This window comes from Mauremys mutica, chromosome 22 (genome assembly GCF_020497125.1).
Source record: "Mauremys mutica isolate MM-2020 ecotype Southern chromosome 22, ASM2049712v1, whole genome shotgun sequence".
Classification (NCBI taxonomy): domain Eukaryota; kingdom Metazoa; phylum Chordata; order Testudines; family Geoemydidae; genus Mauremys; species Mauremys mutica.
The window spans coordinates 1553255-1568298 of record NC_059093.1 but is presented as its reverse complement, the minus strand read 5'-3'; the positions used below and the strand labels follow the sequence as shown (position 1 = coordinate 1568298).

Genomic DNA, 15044 nt, shown 5'->3' with positions numbered 1-15044 from the left:
AAAAGCACCTGAAAAATACTTCCTTTTATTGTTCTTCTACTACCAGGATGCCTCAAACAAGGAAACAAATTGGTATTGTGTGTGTAGAGCGGAACTTGGTCTTGGTGAGCACCACTTGTGATTGCTTGGCTATGGATCAAAAATTACTTTCCAGAATCCATTGGTGCTAATGTGTTTGCCCCTCATTTACACTGATCACTGGGGCTTTTGATTATAAGGGTCAGACTGGAAGAAATTTCAAACCAGACTTTTATTTCCAAAGACAGGAAATAATTTTGCACCTTTTTGTTGCTGTTCAGCTGCAGGTAAAGAACATTACAACTAAGGGCTAGGCCAGTTAGAGAGAGTTATAACCTTAGGCCTGGTCTACACTACGCGTTTAAACCGGTTTTAGGAGCGTAAAACCGATTTAACGCCACACCCGTCCACACTAAGAGGCCCTTTATATCGATATAAAGGGCTCTTTAAATCGATTTCTGTACCCCTCCCTAACGAGAGGAGTAGCGCTAGTATCGGAATTACCATATCGGATTAGGGTTAGTGTGGCCGCAGATCGATGGTATTGGCCTCCGGGTGGTATCCCACAGTGCACCACTGACCGCTCTGGACAGCAATCTGAACTCGGATGCAGTGGCCAGGTAGACAGGAAAAGCCCCGCGAACTTTTGAATATTTCCTGTTTGCCCAGCGTGGAGCTCCGATCAGCACATGTGGCGATGCAGTTAAAAATAAAAATAAAAAAAGAGCTCCAGCATGGACCATGCGGATGTGATCGCTGTAAGGGCAGGCAAATCTGTTCTATCAGCGCTCCGTTACAGAAGACGAAATTCAAAATCATTTTTAAAAATTCTCCAGACAGACGCCATAGCAGGGACTCAGCGCACTGCTGCGTGACAAGCATAACGGAAAGCCAAATAATCAAATGGACGCTCATGGACTGGAGGACTCAAGCAATCCCACAGTTCCTGCAGTCTCTGAAAAGCATTTGCATTCTTGGCTGAGCTCCAAATGCTTCTGGGTCAAACACAGTGTCCGTGGTGGTTCAGGGCATAGCTCGGCAATTTACGCCCCACCCCCAGAAGTGAAAGGGAAAACAATCCTCTCTTGACTCTTTTACATGTCACCCTATATTTACTGAATGCTGCAGATAGACGCGATGCTGCAGCAGTCAACACCAACATCCTTGCTTTCCCCCCCCCCCCCGCCATGGGTGGCTGATGGTGCAATATGGCTGATATCCACCGTCATCATCAGCCTTTTGGCACATGGGGCAGTGCAAAAGGACTGCTAATCATGCTGACTAGCATCCAGTGAGGTCGACCATGGGCGCCTGTGTAAAAAACTCCTGATTTTTCCTGGTAGATGGTGCAGTATGGCTGGTAACCGTCTTCATCATAGCAACAGGGGGCTGAGCTCCATCAGCCCCCGCCCTTCACGTGTAAAGAAAAGATTCAATTGTCCCTGGACTAGCAGCGGGATGCTGGGCTCCTCTTCCCCACACTACTTAATGTCCTGTCTGGACTATCATAGCAGCTGGAGGCTGCCTGCCACTCATTTCTCACTAACAAGTCACTGTGTCTTATTCCTGCATTCTTTATTACTTCATCACACAAGTGGGGGGACATTGCTACGGTAGCCCAGGAAGGCTGGGGGAAGAATGGAATCAACAGGTGGGGTTGTTGCAGGAGCACCCCCTGTGAATAGCATACAGCTCATAATTTCTGCGGGATCTGACACAGAGCAGCTGTGCTCTCTGGTTCTATGATACACTGGTTCTCTAGTACACTTGCCCCATAGTCTAGGCAAGACTGATTCTATTTTTAGATACCAAAAAGGAGGAATTGACTCAGGGAGTCATTCCCAATTTTGGCTTTTGCGCCCCCGGCTGATCTCAGCCAGGGGCACTTATGACAGCAGCAGATGGTGCAGGGCAAAAGGACTGGTAACCATGATCATCTTATTGCCAATTTATGGCATGGTAGATGGTACAGTATGGCTAGTAACCATCTCTGCTGTCATGCAAAAGCAAATGCATGCTGCTGTGTAGCGCTGCTGAATCGCCTCTGTCAGCGGCATCTAGTACACATACGGTGACAGTCACAAAAGGCAAAACAGGCTCCATGATTGCCATGCTATGGCGTCTGCCAGGGCAATCCAGGGAAAAAAGGCGCAAAATGCTTGTCTGCCGTTGCTTTCCCAGAGGAAGGAGTGACTGACGACATTTACCCAGAACCACCCGCGACAATGATTTTTGCCCCATCAGGCACTGGGATCTCAACCCGGAAATTCCAAGGAGTGGGGGGAGGCTGCGGGAACTATGGGATAGCTACCCACAGTGCAATGATCCAGAAATCGACGCTAGCCTCGGACCGTGGACGCACACCACCGATTTAATGTGTTTAGTGTGGCCGCGCGCACTCGATTTTATACAATCTGTTTTGCTAAACCGGTTTATGTAAATTCGGAATAATCCCGTAGTGTAGACGTACCCTTAGTGACCCGCTGTGGCACTAGGGAACAGATGTTCAGAAATGAGCACTTGCAATTCCAAGTTAAGTCACTGGGAGCTGCAAGTGCTCAGCACCTTTGAAAAACAGGCCCCACTTAACCCAGTAGAACTTGTGCTTTCTTTGAAAAATGGAGATTTTGCTTCATGTTCATGACTGATTTCAGAAGTTTCCTGTTTTATGCAATTGGATGTTTTGCTAATGATGAAAATATGGGTTGTCTAGATTGGTCTATTTTAGTTGTTTCTGAGACATCTGTTGCCTTGGTGCTTGTTGCCTAAGCACTGAACAAAATTATGAGCAGACTTATTGATCCTTGTGGTAAGATATCATTGTGTGCACTGTGTTCATGCTATTCATTTGTTAAGATTTGTGTGTGCATAATTATTTTCATGGCAACAACAGGAGCAGGTAAACTCCATCTTCTCCCTGGGGTGCTATTTGCAACTGCCCAGCATGGGAGTTGGGAGACGTGGGGTCTGTTCCCACTTCTTCACTGACTCTGCCGTTTTGGACAGGTCTCTAAAGCCCTGTGCCCCACCTCTATAATGGGGACAATAATGCTTACCCACCCCTGCTGAATGCTCTCAGATATATTAGTAAGAGCACTCTGTACGTTCAAAATACTACTTCTGTCCTGTAAGTAGGAGACAGAGGCATTAGACAGGTTCAGCGCATAGCTGATATAACAGAATGTTTGCCACCAAAACACACGTAGGCTAGGGCAGAAGAGCCGCAACTGATGAGCAAGCACGAATGTGCAGTAGTATGCATCACTGAGAGAGAGTTCTAGGAGGGATGAGGCCAAAAGCTTCACTCCCTTTGTAACCCCTCTGTCTGAGGTTTAACCACTAGTGACTGAGAACGACCATGGCATGCTGTTAGGAATGCAAGTGGTAAGTCAGGTGCTTTCAGTTATGTCAGAAGTTTGGCTGCACAAGTGTAGTGGTGTTAGCCAGCCCTTCCCCATGTGGATGGCCACAATCTTTGGGATTCTCTTTGGTCAGTCAAATTCCCCTTTTGCTCTAAACTGCCCTATTATGTCGGTTTTTCTTTTCAAGGATGAAGAATCCTCACCTGCGAGCCAAGCTGGCAGAAGTGTTGGAAGCAGTGATGCCTCACTTAGATCAGGTCCAGAACCCACTTGTCTCCAGCATGTTCCATCGCGAGCGAGTGTTCTGCTCCTACCGCCACGCTGCCCATCTTGCAGAGGCACTCATCAAGGTCTTTGTGGATATTGAGTTTACAGGTAAACAGGGAAGGGGAGGGATTTGTCTCGTAGCCTGAGAAGAATCTGTGGGAGGATGTCCGCAGGCTCTGACATGCCTTGTTCTATTGACAGTGGTGCACCAAACCTACTCTATTCAGGCTTGGTCAAATCCATTAGACCATATTAGACAGATGGCACTTTGGCAAAAATGCATCTATTTTGAATTGCTGATACAAGCAAAACTGCAACATATCAGGAAAATAGATGCTCTGGAAAGCTACATTTCATGGTCTAATCAGGTCTATTAACGTACTTATCTAGCCGTGCCCACTAGGGGTTCCATCCTGCTCCCATTAAAGACAGTAAAACTCACATTGATTTAAGCATGAGCCTGCTCAGCTGAGGGGGAAACAAGCACATTTCCACACTCGCAGACCTTCCATAGGTAGCTTTTCTCAGAGGTCCCCCCAGATACATTTGTATTCTCACCTCAATCCGAGAGGGAGAATCACTGTGGAGCAAGGAGAGGTGCTCCCTCTCCTCTCACGACTAGAGTGTAAGTATGCTGCCTCCACAGCATTTCTGGCCCCTGCTTCCTGGACTTGGGACTCTGCATTCGACTGGCCCTTGCACACTAATTTTATATCCTGACATTGTGCTCTAACATAATTATCGTTTATTCAGAGTCCTCATCCCTAAGAGGTATCCAGCAGCTCAGCAGACTGAATCAGCACTGCTTGCCTTACATGCTTAGTGGTTAATCCAGCTCCCACTGAAGTCAGTGATAGCCTTGCTACTGACGTGCATAGGAACAGGATTGAGCCCTTTGTCTGGTGTCGGGGGGGTTGATGCTGAGCTCTTCAACTTGGTTGCTTCCTGTGAGCTGATAGTCAGCACTTGTGCTATTGCAAACCACTGCCAGGGAAGTGGTTTCAAGAACACAAACACAGTGAACTCCCAAGATGCTGTTATTAACTGGTATGCTTATTCCAAGGGAAAGTGGAGCAAAAGCATTTGATGTACCAGTCACTTTTTTAAAGTCTCTTACTTTCAAAGGCACTAGTGTTGGCCTCTTATCTGTTTCTTTGAGGTAAAGAGGCCTCAAAATCAGGACAGTTTATCTCCCCTGTTAACTTTAACAACTCCTTTAAAATAGTACAGGAACCTCTCGGATGTCAGAGTCCTGTCATCTTCCCCAGACTCAGCCAGACTGGTTGCCTTAGTTGGGTAAAACTCTCCAAGTGCATGTAAAGTCTGTATTAAAAAAAAGTCCCTGGGCTCTGTGAAGCTTATACAATATTGGAGCTGCATAGCAAGAAAAGATAGCATTTAATTGGCTCTTGCTTCCTGACTTTGGCTGTGTTTCAGGAACCTGCTGTGAAAGTTATTCCTTGCTGAGCAGGGTGCACTGGGAAGTCAGCTTTTGAGTTTTCTCAAGGAAGTGAGCAAGTGTTGCTCTCCCCTGGCCTGATGCTAAGTGTGACCTGTGGAGAGGTTAAAAATAGAGTGCCGATTCTTGCTGCTGAATGGACACATCCTCTCCCTTTTGCTTTTATTTAGGGGATCCACATCAGTTTGAGCAGAAATTTAACTATCGTCGACCCATGTATCCCATTCTCAGGTACATGTGGGGGACAGAGTCATACCGGCAAAGTATAAAGGTAAACCAAGATAAGCACGTCAGTAATTTGTTTGCTTTGTACAATGCTGTATTAAGTGTTGAGTTATGTGTCCTTAAGTTTGAACTGTGGTGGAGCATTAACGCATCATTTCTATGTGTGATTTTTAGGGTCTGGCTGATTATGCCTCAGAAAACCTAGAGGCAATGAACCCTCCTCTCTTCCTACGCTTCCTTAACTTGCTCATGAACGATGCCATTTTCCTGTTGGATGAAGCCATACAGGTAGGGCTTGGAAGGCACTCTAACTGTGGCACCAGAAGCAGGCACAGCTCCTGTATTTGAGATAGCTGGTTAAAATACCAGACCTATATCACAAGTGAAATTAGGCTGATCCTCGCTCCTAGCGATGTGTGTCTACATCAGATGCTTTTCAAGCAGTTTGGCAGAGTTCAGCTAGATTGATAGCCTGCTCAGGAGAACCCCGGAGATGGAGTAGTGAGAGGTGCTGGCAGGCATTGAAGGACACTGGCCGAACTGTGTTGGGACCTGGGACTAGAACCCCAGGGCTCCTGCAGAGCAATTGGTGTGGCTGGAGGGAGGGAGGAAGCCAAAACAAAAGGAGGTTTTTCAGGTCAGGACTGAAGTACGTTGGCATAGTCGTGAGGACGTCTACCTGTTGCTTATCTGAGCTATAGCTGGCTCGTGAGTCGTCGTGCAGTTTGTGATTACCAAATCCCTGTGGCCTCCTTTGCAAATTCCTTGTTATCCTAACAGATGCTGCTGTCTCAAGACAGCCTTGTCCTTTGGGCTTACAAGGCATCAGACCCAGATGAACTTCTTTGTCCCCAGCGTGTGATTATTTTCTAACCACATCTTTTGGAGCTGCTTTTTGCTACTATAAAAAGGGCCCTTTGTTTGGAGAGCTCAGCTATATGTCCTGTGGTAGAAGTGTGGGCCTGGGGACTAGCAGATGAGCCAGGCAGCATAGATGTAACCCACCTGCTTGAATGGTCGTACGTTCTTCCGAATGTTGCTTGTGGTTTAAGTGAATGTTCTGTGTTTTTGTTTGTTAAACGTATGTGGCTGTGGGAGCCTTGTGTAAACTCAGAGAGAGGAGCTCCTGTCATTGACTTACCATTACCTGGAACTCTGCTATGTGAGGTTCACTACATCACCGGGAATGCAGAGAGATCCACAGTTGCGAAGAAACTTAAGTTACTTCCGTGTTATGGCTAAATCTTACTTAACCCCAAGAAATGAAATCCTTGATTAATCTGCTTCACTCTTTACTCAATCCTTCTCCACCCACCTACCAACCAGTTTTTCTCTCCTAGTTTCCCTGATCCTTTTTGAGCCCCATGTAATTGTTGCTGATCTCTTCTTTAGCTGCAGTGAACTAAACTCTCTTTGGAATCGATCAGTCAGCGCTTCTGCTGGTAGTTGGAAGCTCGTGAGAACTTGTGCTGACATGGCAGAGGAGAGGCCCAGTCTGTAAATTGGGTTCTGTTGTGCCTGGCACCGAGAACTTCAGCTGATACTCTGGGTTAATTTATTTCCTTTCTTGGTTTTGGTTTATTTGTGTAATTGGTGCTGGTGACAAATACCCAAATGAAAGTACTTAGACTTAAATCCTCTGTTTATCTACAAGCCACATTGATCACAGGCAGCAGCAGTTAAGACTTCCCCAAAACTGCTCTGTCAAGGGGCTTCAACCTACCCTCAGGGGAAGAGAGGAGTGCCTCCGTGGTCCAGTTCAACCCAGGCCCTCTTTCCTGAAGTTGCTAATTTTGTAGTGATGTTTCTCTGATGTGCACATCTGCCTTCTGTGAGACTTCCCGAGACCTACTGAACTCCTGGAATGATTTCCCATCTGAGTGGCAATGAAAGCATTCTGAGCTTGCCAGGTTTACTAAGTAGACCATTGTCACTTCCTCTGCTTTATCTTTACAGTACCTCAGTAAAATAAAAGTTCAGCAGATAGAGAAGGACCGTGGTGAGTGGGACAACCTGTCCCAGGAGGCTCGTCGGGAGAAGGAGTCCAGTCTGCAAATGTTTGGTCAGCTGGCTCGCTTCCACAACATCATGTCCAATGAAACCATCGGAACCCTGGCCTTTCTGACCTCGGGTATGGACAGCAAATCCTGCTGGCTGGGAATTGGAGAGTGGCAGTGGTTGGGAGAGCTTTGCCTGGTTTAAGGGGTTGGTGCAGAAGGGTTGATTTATTTTGATGCTCAGAGAGCTGTTGGCTTCTGTTGCAGAGATTAAGTCCCTGTTTGTGCACCCTTTCCTTGCTGAGCGCATCATCTCCATGCTGAACTACTTCCTGCAGCACCTGGTTGGTCCTAAAATGGGAGCGTTAAAAGTCAAGGATTTCAGCGAGTTTGACTTCAAACCTCAGCAGCTCGTTTCTGACATCTGTAACATCTACTTAAACCTTGGGTATGTGAGGGTGTGAGAAGTTGCAGTGGGGCAGCAGTCCTGGAGAAATAGGACCCCGCTACACAATGGATTCATGTTGCTGGGGTGGCAAAGAAAAATTATTTCTGGTATTTATCTGGTATTATTTATCCTGGTAATTCCATTAGCAGGATGCTGCTGAGGACCAAATTCTATCCTGAGTTAACTGCAGTCAGCATAAATCCAACCAGAAATTATTTTGGGTTCTAAAACTTGTTTTTAAACAACCACCCCTCATCTGAGCAAATAAATGTTTAAGACTTTAAAGAGGGACTCCGAATAATAGAGAGTCTTATTGGCCAGATTTCCCAGAGAGAAGTCTGCTATACTTAATATACAATGTATATTAAGTATAGCAGACTTCTCTCTGGGAAATCTGGCCAGTATAATGCCATTTCATGTGATATATGATATATGTAGTTCTGTTTACACTGGGAGCTGAACTCTGCTGGCTGTGATCATTTTTAAACATGGTGGTTAGCAGAGTTCTCTCACAATCCCCTGGCCAGTGTGTCGTGTGGTGATTTTGTATGTTGTGATTTGTTTATTCATTTTGTCTCTTTTTTTTAAATCATGGTAGTCAAGCTATGCTATACACTGGCTCCTTGTCCCTGGTAGGATATAACACATTTTATAATAGTGTTTTAAAACTCACCCCCACCCCCAAACCATCCACACTAGCCAGGGAAAACACCTACAACCCTGGCAGCAGTAGCAGAGTTTTTAAATATGGTTGTAGCTAGTGTAAAGCCTATCCCAGTGTGGAGACCAGCTAGAAGAAACGACTTAGCTGTTATGGTTGTTATTCTTTCACTTTGCCATCTCCTGTATATGTTCACTGAAGCAATTCAGCTGTTATAATAATAATAATAAGAGATATACCTATCTCCTAGAACTGGAAAGGACCTTGAAAGGTCATAGAGTCCAGCCCTCTGCCTTCACTAGCAGGACCAAGTACTGATTTTTGCCCCAGATCCCTAAGTGGCCCCCTCAAGGACTGAACACTCAACCCTGGGTTTAGCAGGCCAATGCTCAAACCACTGAGCTATCCCTCCCCCCTGTTGTGTTCTGGAGCCTAGCAAATCACTCCCCTTTTCACAAATGTCAACTCTTACATTCTCTTTCTTTTTGCAATTGTGGTTCAGCGATGAAGAGAATTTCTGTGCCACGGTGCCCAAGGATGGGCGCTCCTATTCGCCGACACTGTTTGCTCAGACAGTCAGAGTCCTAAAGAAAATCAATAAGCCTGGCAACATGATAGTGGCTTTCAGTCACCTGGCTGAGCGGATCAAGGTGAGAGGAGTAAGAGGGGAGGAGGACAGTGTTGGTGATTTCATCCATTTATCGATGGTCCCTCTAAGCAGAGTTCTCTATTAATATTTTACTATGAAAGTTCTTGAATGTGCCCCTCAGCTCCTTATCTGATTTATCTCTCTCCTTCTCCCCTTGCCTTCAATTGTGATTTCCCCCCACACCCATTTACGTCCTTCAGTCTCACTCTGGCTCCCTGCCCCAGTATAGCTCCCAGGGCTCCTCAGCCAGTCACAGGGTCGTTCTGTCCCGGGACTCCAGTTTGCAGTTTCTTTGCCCTGGCAGTCCCACTTCTCCCCACTCCTGTGCATCCTGGCTTCTTGTCAGATTGATCTCCTGGTTTCCCCCCTCCATTGGTTTCCAGTCCTCTTGCTCAGCCAGTCCTAGTCTCCTCCCACACCCTGACTCCCAGCTTCCCTCTCCCCTCCAGTCTGTCTCTCCATCCTCCTTGTGTCAGTCTGCTTCCCCCACCTCTACAGGGTCTATCTCTTGTCCCCCTTTGCATTCAGACTAAGCAGCTTCCTCTTGCTCACTGCCTGGGCAGCAGCAGCAGGGTCATTGAGGCTCTGTGTACAGGGATAAAAGGCACATGTCTGGCTGGAGTCAGCTGACCTAGGCTCGCAGACTTGAAAAATCATTGTGCAGACATTTGGGCTTGGGCTGGAGCCCAGGTTCTGACGGGGCCGCCCAGAGGATTCAGGTGGCCCAGGGCAAAGCAATTTCAGGGGGCCCCTTCCATTAAAAAAAAAAAAAGTTGTAATACTATAGAATACTGTATTCTCGTGGGGGGGCCTCTGCGGGGCCTGGGGCAAATCCCCCCTCCCCCCCCGGGCGGCCCTGGGTTCTGGGACCCAGTGAGCAGGAGGATCCCAGAGCTTGGGCTCCAGCCTGAGCCTCAGCATCTACATAGCAATTTTTAGCCCCACAGCCTGAGCCAGTTGACCCGGGCCGTCCATGCTGTGGGTCTTTTATTTCTGTGCAGATGTACCCTGTGTACACAGGAGAGGGAGACTCTCTCCTCTTCCTTCCCATGCCCAAACCTTGCACAGCCCGCAGCAGCCTAGAGCCGCAGTTTTGAGCAAATTCCTGCTCAGACCCAGGCTATAGCATGCCCAGTGCAGACAGAATCTTCTGGGAATTTAGTTGCTAATATCTAAGACATCTCTAATGAGCGTATATAAACTGCAGTTTTTTCCCGAGGCCGAATGTGAGCAGATTCTCACAAGGATGGCTAAAGGCACCTCCCTGATACACAGGCCAGCCCCTTGCCAAATTTCAGGTCCCCTCTCCAAAGTTTGGTTGTGCTTGAGCTTTTAAAAGAAACGTTTGCTGGAATATTTTAACGTGGGCATAACAACTTATTTTCTTAATCATTCTTGGAGATGGCTGAGCCATTTTGGCTGAAATTCTCCAAAATACATTAAGCCTGAGGCAGACACCTGCCATGTATAATTTCAGCCCAAACCGTTCAAGATTGGCAAAGTTATAAACAATGAAAACAGGGTCTTACTATGTGAACTGTTGGGCAACTTGAACAATAGGTTAAAAATACCATCCCTGCTTGTAATATGTGTACGTAGCTTTGTAAACATGCATGGTGTTTTACAAACCAATAAAAGATGATCCCTGATGCGAAGAGGTTAGTCTACCTAGACAAGACTGTATGCTGTAACAGCTTCTGGAAACCCCCTCAGAGCTAGGCACTCTCAGCTTCAGCACAGGTGGTGATGGAAAGTTACAACCATGATGCTGCGCAGTAGTGATAGCCATGCTCTTCCAACCATGATGCGGGTCAGTAGCGATAGCTATGCTCCTCCTAAAAGCTTCCATTCCCAATTTTGCCCTAAGAGGCTTCTGTCCAGCCAAGGGAAAGCTGGCAATTCCTGTCTTCCAATAGATAGTTATATTCTTGATGCTTTTGCTGTGTCTGAAACTGAAACCAGGAACTGATTTACATTCTGATGATACTTTAACAACTGTAACTATGCAAATTAAAGAACCATTAGACTTCAGGAGTTTGCAGAAGCAAAACTGTGTGCCCAGTGTTTATTTGCATGCCATAGCTGTGATGTATTTTCTGGGTTCCTGCAGTTTCTTAGCCATGCTGATATCTGAGCTCTGGATACAAACCAAAAGGTTTGGTAGAGCATCCAGTTACGTGCATGGACACATTCTGCCAGGTACTTTGCAAGTGAGAAGAAGTGCCTGACTTTCTGCATTGTTAGGCTCAACCCCTTTGTGAATGTGCGAATTTGAGCTGCTTGACAAAGCTTCACAAAACCTAGTGTTAATAGCTGTGCATGTATCTACCAGTCTCTTGCAGACCGACAGCAGCAGGAAGAGGAGACCTATGCAGATGCATGTGATGAATTCCTTGATCCTATCATGAGCACTTTAATGTCTGACCCTGTGATGCTGCCATCTTCCCGAGTCACCGTGGATAGGTCAACTATAGCCAGGCATCTCCTCAGGTATTAATTGTGTCTGATTGAGGAGTTAGTGATTCACTAAGGGTTTGGTGGGGAGGGGTTAGTGTTTTTGTTCTCAGAGATTCAGGCAAGACAGAGTGGACATCCCTATGCATGCAGACAGTCATTCTTTCCAAATTTCCCACAGTTGCTCCAGTCTAGGATCTTAGCGTTGTTAGATTTGGAACTGACTGTAATCCATCTGTCTCTCTAAAGTGCTAACCATTTATCTAGCTGTGTGCAGTTTGTGTGCCCTGGACCCTGTGGAATTCAGCTTTCTGAAACCTGCAAGTTGCATCCATGTCCAGATTTGCACAGACCAGATTGTTTCTCACGTTTTTAATGGAATAAAGCATATGAGAGGTGCTCAGATCTACAAATTGAAGGGGGTGGGATGGGGAGATTATTAAGACTTTTTCTTTTATTTAAAGGTGATTTCAACATTGGGAAAACTGCAGGTGTTTCTTCATCCTGGTTTATTCAAAAGTCAATGAATAGGTTGGACAGTTTAGTGAGTACAGATAAAATCCAGAAATGTCTTCCCATAAAGCATGAGTATAGGAGATTGCTTTTTTTCATCCAAATAGTAGCACATTTCAGTCTGTCTCTAAGTAATCATCTTCTTTGTGTTAAGAGTCAGAGGTTTGCTAACGGATCTGGGTTGTGGCTTAAGTTCTCTCTAAAGTACTGTTGTATAATCTGGTACTCAGGCTTATTGTGAACCTGTTCTGCTTTCCTTGAAATTTTAGCCTCAAATGTACCACTGAGAATGATGTGAGTGATGGTGTCGTTTCTGAAGTGTCAGTCTTCTGGGGGATGTTTGGGTGAAGCCTAATGATTACACCTAGTCAGGGGTGGCACCAGCGCAGCAAGCGCGTGCCTGGGGCAGCAAATCACGGCGGGGGCAGCCTGCCAGTCGCTGTGAGGGCGGTAGTCAGGCCGCCTCTGGCGGTGTTTCTGAGGGAGATCTGCTGGTCCCGCGGTTTCAGTGGCGGGTACGCTGAATGCGCAGGCCCGGCAGACCTCTTGCAGAACCGCAGCCGAATCCGCTTGAGCATGGCGGACCTCCCACAGAAATGCCGCCGAATCCGCTTGAGCATGGCGGACCTCCTGCAGAAATGCGGCCAAAGGCTCCCTTACTGCCGTGCTTGGGGCGGCAAAAAACATAGAGCCGCCCCTGCACCTAGGGGCTCATTGTCCACAGGCAGGTCTGATTCACTTGATGGAACAGAGGCTGTGCCTGTCTCTGGTCCCTGTTTCTTGGCTTCATAACATTTAGTTTTTAATCAAAGGACAGTACTGTTAGAGAATTAGTCTCCCTGACTTACTCTCTCTCTCTCTCTCTTATAGTGACCAGACAGATCCTTTTAATCGGAGCCCCCTCACTATGGACCAGATCAGACCAAACATGGAACTGAAAGAGAAGATCCAGCAGTGGCTTGCAGAGAGGAAAAAGCAGAAGGAGCAGCTGGAGGACACACTGAAATGAACAAATGAAAAAACATCCTGACACAAGTGAACAATAATTTGTTTGTAAGAGAGTGAAATCCCCTTGCAGAGATGATGGCTGGTGCTCCAGAGAACCTGTGAATCAGCGCCACCATATGCTCTGTACCCGAGATTGCATTTAGTGCATTGCCACTAGACCTGGAGCCTCTTCCTTAGGCCCTTCCTTTTATCCCCTTCTATTTTTTGTTTCCATTAAGATGTCTCAATAATATCAGAAACCTCAACTGCACTACAGCTTCTCAGCCCACGAATCCTAAGTCCCTTCTTGCTCTGTTGGCCACTGGTTAATTTTCCTGTGTTGTTTGTTCTTCACAGTGTTCACTGTTTCTAATGACTGTCATGTCACACATCTCAGTGGCTGTCAGCCACCACCAAAAAACTCTTCCTTGTGACTGAAGTTTTCGCTCTCTTACTGCTGCTTTGGCTCCAGACTTGTTTAAACTATGTAATGTTCTATCATATGATGTTTAATGTGAAAAGAAATGCCTTTGTCCACAGCAGCTCTTAAATTTGAGGCTTGCGAGGATGGAAGAGGTTCTCTTATGCAATTTTGTCTGTAAATATTGGTTGTGTTACAAGGGTTCGTGTTCAGCATGGTACATTGCAATGGGGCAGCACTGAAATCAAAACATTTAGAAGATCATATAGAAGTTGGATGTGAATCTCTTAGGGATAGTTGGACGATTTAGCCATTGCTATAACAAAACTCTCACTGGGACTAGGGAGGTCATGCTGGAAAAACATGATATTGGTTTTAGAAAAGCCTCTCACTTGACTGTTGGGGACAGCTAATGATCTGTTACCTGCTGTTTTGCTTAAGGGGCAACCATACAGGAACTCGACATATCCAGACACACAGGACAAGCTGTTCTCTAATCGGGGTTTGTTGAGTCTCCACATTTAAATTAACCTTAAGTAGTAATGACCATCTGCTAGGTTTGAGAGCCTGTTGGAAACGGCACTGTGCATAGACTGTGTACATATTCATACAGGTACACTATAAATCCTGCCTACATTTATACTGTACTTTGTGCATGTTAATATGTATCCAGTGTGTATATATACTTAGACACATGCTTTATCAATAAAAATGTCAGGCTTCAAGTTTCTTTGAAGTGCATATTTGGTCTTAAGATGAGCTTGTTCTGAATGGGGGATCTGGGGCAGGTATAACTCCTCTCTCAAGTGACACTTTCTCTGTTATCGTATACAACTACTAAGCTGAGTTTTCCCCAGCTGTGGTCATAACCATACCCTTCTACTGGGGATGTGTCTGCAACAAGGAGTGCAGAAACAGCAGACATTTTTATAATGAAAACTAAGAGTGAAGCTTGGGCTTACTGTGCAGGTTACATTAAAGAATCAGTTAAGATGAGCCTACTAGATAAGGCCTTAAAACATAAGGCTCCTTCGCTGAGGGTCGTATGTATGTGCACTCATGCAAACCTAGAAATGCCAGAATTTGAGCCTAAATAAATAGTTCAATATATATTTTATTCTTGAGGGGCAGGTGTGTGTCAGTTAGTTATACTTATGCATGACAAAGGCTTACTATTCAGCTTGTGGGAAGAGGGGGTTTTGTGCTGGGAGGAAGGGAGTACTACAGGAACAACTATCCAGGGCATCAGGCACAAGGCAGAAAAATAAGGAACATGATTTTTGTGGCAGCTCTCTCCAGCCCAGCAACAGTGTTCTAGTTCAGAGGACTTCACCAAGATGGTCACTGAGACATGCTATAATTTTTCTCTCCTAAAACAAAACATGGTGTAGTGTTTACCTAGCTATGGCTGTGATATAGTTTCATTACAAATGCCTTAGAGCCATTGAGAACACAAATGGGAAGAAACGGGGGAGTCTGAGAGTGCTAAATCATTCCAGTGGTAGGACTTAATCTTAAATTATTCAAGTACCCTTGAGAGGGGGACAAGTGTTTTGGAAGCTGCCTTGGTAGGAGGATCTAAT

The 15044-nt window shown here is 46.0% G+C and overlaps 1 protein-coding gene across 5 annotated transcripts in view; it reads left to right on the top strand.

Moving 5' to 3' along the window:
- UBE4A (ubiquitination factor E4A) overlaps window positions 1–14191 on the top strand; it is a 31587-nt gene extending 17396 nt beyond the window's left edge. For all 5 annotated transcript variants that reach the window (XM_044997019.1, XM_044997020.1, XM_044997021.1 and 2 more), the window contains exons 13-20: window positions 3568–3755; window positions 5277–5377; window positions 5506–5619; window positions 7288–7462; window positions 7596–7776; window positions 8940–9087; window positions 11419–11576; window positions 12924–14191. In XM_044997019.1, the coding sequence (XP_044852954.1) occupies window positions 3568–3755; window positions 5277–5377; window positions 5506–5619; window positions 7288–7462; window positions 7596–7776; window positions 8940–9087; window positions 11419–11576; window positions 12924–13062 (1204 nt within the window). In that variant the 3' untranslated portion in view covers window positions 13063–14191. The remainder of the gene's footprint in view (window positions 1–3567; window positions 3756–5276; window positions 5378–5505; window positions 5620–7287; window positions 7463–7595; window positions 7777–8939; window positions 9088–11418; window positions 11577–12923) is intronic.
- Window positions 14192–15044: the final 853 nt, after the last annotated feature.